Raw genomic sequence first — 6,419 nt, 5'->3', positions numbered from 1 at the left:
AAAAAAAAAACGGCTATATTTCTACAACTAGCAATGAACAATCCAAAATTAAATTAAGAAAATAATTCCATTTAAAATAGCATCAAAAAGTCTGGATACAGTGACTCACACCTGTAATACCAGCACTTTGGGAGGCCAATGTGGGTAGATCACCTGAAGTCAGGAGTTCAAGACCAGCCTGGCCAACATGGCGAAACCTCATCTCTGCTAAAAATACAAAAATCAGCCAGGCGTGGTGGCACGCACCTGTAGTCCCAGCTACTCAGGAGGCTCAGGCAGGACAGTTGCTTAAACCCCGGAGGCAGAGGTTGCAGGGAGCTGAGATTGTGCCACTGCACTCCAGCCTGGATGGCAGAACAAGGCTCTGTCTCAAGAAAATAAAAATAAAATTAAAAAAGCATCAAAAGGGATAAAGTACTTAAGAATAAATTTAACGAAAGTACCTTTGTACGCTGATAATACAAAACATTACTTAAAAAAACAAAACAAGGTCGGGTGCAGTGGCTCACGCCTGTAATCCCAGCACTTTGGGAGGCCGAGGCAGGCGGATTACGAGGTCAAGAGATCCAGACCATACTGGCCAACATGGTGAAACCCCATCTCTACCAAAAATACAAAAAATAGCCGGGCATGGTGGCACGTGCCTGTGGTCCCAGCTACTCGGGAGTCTGAGGCGGAAGAATCGCTTGAACTCAGGAAGCGGGGGCTGCAGTGAGACAAGATTGCGCCACTGCACTCCAGCCTGGCAATAGAGCAAGACTCCGTCTCAAAAAAAAAAAAAAAAAAAGCCATTATCGGAAAAATAAAAGAGCTAAATAAATAAAACATATCCCATGTTCACCGACATTAAGACTTAATATGAATATTAAGATGGTAATATTCCCCAAACTGTTCTGATTAAAATTCGTGGTTCAAGGCTGGCCCAGGGAGTTCCCTGTAAAACTTCTTTTGTAGAAAGGGAAAACCCGGAGCATAGAGAGGCCATGTGTTCAACAGAGTCACACGGCCAGGAAGAGGCAGAGCTTGGTGGGATTTGGTGGGCAAACTATGAAACATCTGACCCCCAAAACCTGCTCCACTAGCTCCTGGGGCAAGAGGTATTGACGCTGCTAACAGTACTGCTCAGAGAAAGGCAGGGAAAAGGCCAGGAAAAAGACAGCCTAATCCCAGCACCCACAATAACTACAACAGGGAATCTGGGAAGGAAACAGCCCCTGTGGTCTGACTTCGATATGGACAGAACTTCCCATGGGGAAAATGCAGCGGTAGTCAGTGTGCTGGGGGACAGTGTGAGAGACTTACCCAGTGAGCTAAGGAGTGCAAAGTTCTCCAGCATCACATCCTGGTATAGGCCCTTCTGGGTCACATTAAGGAGCCCCCACTCCTCCCTGGAGAAATATACCGCCACATCCTCAAACATCACCAAGCCCTGCAATGATGGGTCCAACTGAGCCTTGGGGTCAATGATGGGCAGAAAAAAACAACCAAAATACGGACAGATGGACACATACATGCCCTTGACCTGTGTCTGGGGGTCCTATCGGATCTCCCACCGACATTATCTTTCCCTAGGAGCCCCAAGCCCTTCCCCGCCATACTCCCTCCACATATCTTCCTTCTCCTGCCTCAGAGGAATACCAGAGCTGCTGGTGTCACTGATGCCTCTAGGGTTACTACTGGACACTGTGTCCAGCCCAAAGTGACAACAGGCTGGTGACTAGACCGATGCCAGCTATGTCCAGGGCCAAGCACACAGGCCCCACTCTACCTCCTGCCTGCCATTTCCAGTCCCAGAGATCACAACTCTCAGATGCAACCAAACCTATGCTCATCCTTCTCCCTTAGGTGCCAAGTACCAGGAGGGCCCAGTTTGCCCTCCTGCTCACCAGGCACAAACTGAACAGCAGCATGCCTAAAGCTCTACACCCTCAGCACAACCTCCCCAGTTCGCCCTACATTGCCTGGCCTTCCACACACTGTTCTGCACTCCGGAGTGCCTGACACAGCAACTACAACCCCATCCTCTCCCAGTCCTGCGGCACATCTCCAGTGCCTCCCACTGCCACGGGCATGCCCCAGCCCTGCATCAAAGACCTCCGCCTGGACCCATATGCAGATCTGAGACCCTGCCCTCCTCCAGTTCTGCCCTGGGACATGCTGCCCCCCGACCTGGCGGCCCTTCTCATTCCTCGGAGACACCCTCCGCTCACCTGCCCCTCCGCGGCCATTGGACCGTGAGGGCGGAACCGGCCCGGACCCTCAGGCTCAACGGAAACGCGTCCGGGACGCGGAAGCCCTCGACGGCCGCGGAATCTTCCCGGGAAGCTCTCCCCGCGCGGGTGAAATGCCTCCGAAAACAAGGAGCCACTTCCGGGAGCCGCGGGGAAGGCGGGCAGTGCAGGGGCCCGGGAGGCCCACGGCGCCTGTCCGCGAGCGACAGGTCTGAGGAAGAGGAGCCACTCGCCGGTGGGGAACGGCGCGTGGAGGGCGCAGCGGGGGTCCCCGCCCTTCACCTCGCCCAGGGGATCGCGGGGAAGTCACCCCGGCCCACGCAGAGCTGCCCGAGGCGCCAGGACAGTCCTCCTGCCGAGGACTGCCGACTGCCAGGCGAAGCCGGAACTCCCGGAACTCTGGGAACTCAGTGCCTTGCGCCTCCCCTAGCTCGGCGCCCCTCCAGCCACGACCTCCATTCCCGGCTCTCCTCGCGGCGCGGCTAGGTCGTTACCAAGGCGACAAGGGAGGACGCCGCTAGCTCTAGAAGGGGGGCGTGAACTACATTTCCCATAAGGCGTCTCGACGTGCGGCCATGCAGACGTAGCCAATGGCGGCCCAGGAAGGTGAACGATCTGGCGGGCCTCGTAGGGCGCGGGGCTTCCGGCGTTGGCTTTAGGCACTTGCTTTGGGGCGCCTTGCAGCGGTGAGATCATTGGGCGGCGGGGAGGCTCCGCTGGTCCCCAGGAACAGAAGCAAAGGCGCGAGAGTCGGGGAGTTCTGCCTCGGTGACCTGTACGCGTCCTCGCGACGGTGAATGTTGCTGAGATCCGGTGACCCCGCAGTGGACGGGCGGCCACGTGGGGTACTCGGACCGCGCAGCGCCGGGGTCTCCGCAGAAACCCCCCTGTGCCCGCAGCCGCCTCGAAATCCTCGCCCTGGTGTTGTGTCCGCTTTACGGAGTCCGGACCAAGGCCCAGAAAAACGTCCCAGCCAGGGCCGAGCGCGGTGGCTCACGCCTGTAATCCCAGCACTTCGGGAGGCCGAGGCGGATGTATCACGAGGTCAAGAAATCGAGACCATCCTGGGATCGATTCCCAGAGATATGGTGAAATCCCATCTCTACTAAAAATACAAAAATTAGCTGGGCGTGGTGGCTCGCGCCTGTAGTCCAAGGTACTCAGGAGGCTGAGGCAGGAGAATTGCTTGAACCCCGGAGGTGAAAGTTGCAGTGACCCGAGATCGCGCCACAGCATTCCAGCCTGGCGACAGAGTGAGACTCCGTCTCAAAAATAAAATAAAAACGGCCCAGCCAGAAACATGTTACATGGCTGTCATCAGACAGGTCTTCAAAGAGCAGCTGGGCCGAGGTCCCTCGTTAAGAGGCGGCGTAGGGGGAAGGTCAACGGTTGTGTTTAAGATGTGTTGGGTTTTCGGCGCCCCACGATGCAGACGATGTGTGGGCCACAGGTGAGCATACCAGGTACAGGTCGCCCTGCACGTGGCCGAGGCACGGTAGGCTCGTAGTCTACCCTATATAAGGCCGCGGTGATCTCAGGTATGGGGGCCTGGGAGAGGAGGGTGAGTACGTGGTTGGGTCAGGGCACAGGGTCTGGGACACATGCGGGGAGGACGGTGGCAGAATAACCGGGCTCCTGGGTGTCTTGCGCTGAATTCAGACACGTTCATGTTAGAGCATGCGGCCTTGTGTCTCCCTGGACGAAGAGAGTTCTTGGGCAAGGTCCAAAGGAGCTTCCACCTGAGGCTAATGCTGGAGAACTCTGCACTCACTGCTATGGTGGGTCATACCACTGGCATCATCACTCCTCAGCCAGAACGCTGGTTTTTTTCCTCTTCTCTTTCCATGTTGCTCTTGGAAGTTGCACTGAGGCCCAGATCATGCCATCTAACAAGTGGCTGAGTGAGGCCGGGTGCGGTCGCTCACGCCTGTAATTCCAGCACTTTGGGAGGCTGAGGCAGGCGGATCACAAGGTCAAGAGATCGAGACCATCCTGGCCAACATGGTGAAACGCTGTCTTACTAAAAATACAAAAAATTTAGCTGGGCGTGGTGGTGCGCACTCGTGGTCCCAGCTACTCGAGAGGCTGAGGCAGGAGAACTGCTTGAAACCGGGAGGCGGATGTTGCAGTGAGCCGAGGTCACGCCACTGCACTCCAGCCTGGTGCCTGGTGATGGAGGGAGACTCTGTCTCAAAAAAAAAAAAAAAAAAAAAAAAGAAAAAGTGGCTGAGTGGACACCCTACACATTCTACCCAAGGGCCATGAGTGGCCAAGATTGGGGCTCAGAAGTCTCTGAATCTTCACAGCAGGGCATCTCCAGCTCAATCACTTCCTGTAAACTGACATGGGTGCATGTGGGGTCACTGGGCCCTGCCTGGGAGCCTTCCCTGTATGTTCATTTTGTGAAGTTGTTTTCCTCAGAGTAAGGATTATTCTCCCTTGCTGAGGTCTGTCATGGTGTTTTTGCCTCTCCTGGACTGGACTCTTACAAACTCGTCATCCTCTATAGGCCTGATGGCGTGTACATTCCCACCAGCAGGTGGACCACATGAACTCAAAACTAGTTGTGGCAAAGGGACCCTGAAGAGAACTACTGGTGAATGACCCCAGAAGTGGGCTGTTCTCACACCTGGTGCCCAGCATGTTCCCTCACAGGTCTTGGTGCCTCCTTGATTCTGTTGGTTTTTCCACCCTCTTGACAGCTCCCCAGTTCCAATCTTCTGGCCGTGCCCCAACTCTGTCCCCTTCTCTCTAGCTGTGCAATGTTTGTCTCTCCGTAACATATCCTCAGATAGTCCTTACAACCCTGTTCCTCAGTAACACCTGTGTATTCTCTCCAGTGGAAACAGGTGAGACTCTCCCAAGCTCATGGTACATGTCTGTCATCAGTAGCCCTGGACTGCCATGGTGAGTTAGTCTGCCCTAGGCTGGACTCACCAACCTGTTCATACCCCACAGGATTGTCCTTTACAGTTCATGACTTACCCCAACTGGAGTGCAGACAAGAGCACTGACTGATGGACCAGGTAACCTTAAAACCAGGAATAGCACCACAGTTATCAAAGCTCAGCTGTGGAGATTGCATGCTGGGGATGAAAGTATTCCTGGAGTTGAGCTGTTTTCACAACTTGTACCTGAGTTATACCTCTGGTGTCTGGGTACCAAGGTCACTAGCCTTGCTACTTTTCTATGTTCCTGATTCCCTACTAAACAGTTCACCTTTTTGCCTACTTCCCCTGACTCCTGTACCCTGTCCCCCACTTGTCCCCTCTTGCTGCCTAGTTCAAAGACATTGTTCATCCCATAACATGTCCTGGGCTAATACTTATCCTCAAATCGATCTTGAAAATCTGTTCCTTTGTGAGATGGGCCTGATCTCTCCCATGGGTGGAGAAGAGGAATAGGGGGTCCAGGTCCTGAGTCTCTCATAGGCTAAGTATTTCCCCTGAGTCATAAAGCCGGTGGGAGGCAGTGCTACTGTTTGATTCCAGGAAGTCTCAGACCAAAGTTCTCACTCTTTTTTTTTTTTTTTTTTTTTTTTTTTTTTTTTTTTTTTTTTTTGTGAGAAAGTTTTGCTCTTGTTGCCCAGGCTGGAGTGCAATGGCGCGATCTCAGCTCACTGCAACCTCCGCCTCCTGGATCAAAGTGATTCTCCTGTCTCAGCCTCCCGAGTGGCTGGGATTACAGGCATGCGCCACCATGCCCAGCTGATTTTGTATTTTCAGTAGAGACAGGGTTTCTCCATGTTTGTCAGGCTGGTCTCAAGCTCCTGACCTCAGGTGATCCGCCTGCCTTGGCCTCCCAAAGTGCTGGGATGAAGGCGTGAGCTACCACGCCCCATGAATTATACTAGTTTTTACATGCACTCTTTGTTTAGTTCTGTGACCAAAAAAAATTTTTTTTTTTTGAGATGGAGTCTTGGCCAGGTGCAGTGGCTCACGCCTGTAATCCCAGCACTTTGGGAGGCCAAGGCGGGAGGATTATGAGGTCAAGAGATCAAGACCATCCTGGCCAACGTGGTGAAACCCCATGTCTACTAAAAATACAAAAAGCTGGGTGTAGTGGCATGCACCTGTAGTCCCACCTACTTGGGAGGATGAGGCAGAAGAATCACTTGAACCTGGGAGGCAAAGGTTGCAGTGAGCCGAGATCACGCCACTACACTCCAGCCTGGAGATAGAGTGAGAC

At 53.6% G+C, this 6,419-nt stretch overlaps 1 protein-coding gene across 4 annotated transcripts in view; it reads right to left on the bottom strand.

Moving 5' to 3' along the window:
* Window positions 1–2,770, bottom strand: part of ZNF584 (zinc finger protein 584) — a 9,131-nt gene extending 6,361 nt beyond the window's left edge. For 2 of the 4 annotated variants that reach the window (XM_017509646.1, XM_017509645.2), the window contains exons 1-2: window positions 2,211–2,770; window positions 1,303–1,453 (exon numbers count right to left, since the gene is read on the bottom strand). In XM_017509646.1, coding sequence (XP_017365135.1) covers window positions 1,303–1,453; window positions 2,211–2,228 — 169 coding nt within the window. In that variant the 5' untranslated portion in view covers window positions 2,229–2,770. The remainder of the gene's footprint in view (window positions 1–1,302; window positions 1,454–2,210) is intronic. The other 2 variants (XM_017509647.1, XR_005197028.1) reach the window with 2 other exon arrangements.
* Window positions 2,771–6,419: the final 3,649 nt, after the last annotated feature.

This window comes from Cebus imitator, unplaced genomic scaffold (assembly GCF_001604975.1).
Source record: "Cebus imitator isolate Cc_AM_T3 unplaced genomic scaffold, Cebus_imitator-1.0 Scaffold417, whole genome shotgun sequence".
NCBI lineage: Eukaryota > Metazoa > Chordata > Mammalia > Primates > Cebidae > Cebus > Cebus imitator.
Note: the sequence above shows the minus strand (reverse complement) of the source record. Positions and strands in the feature narration are given on the sequence as shown.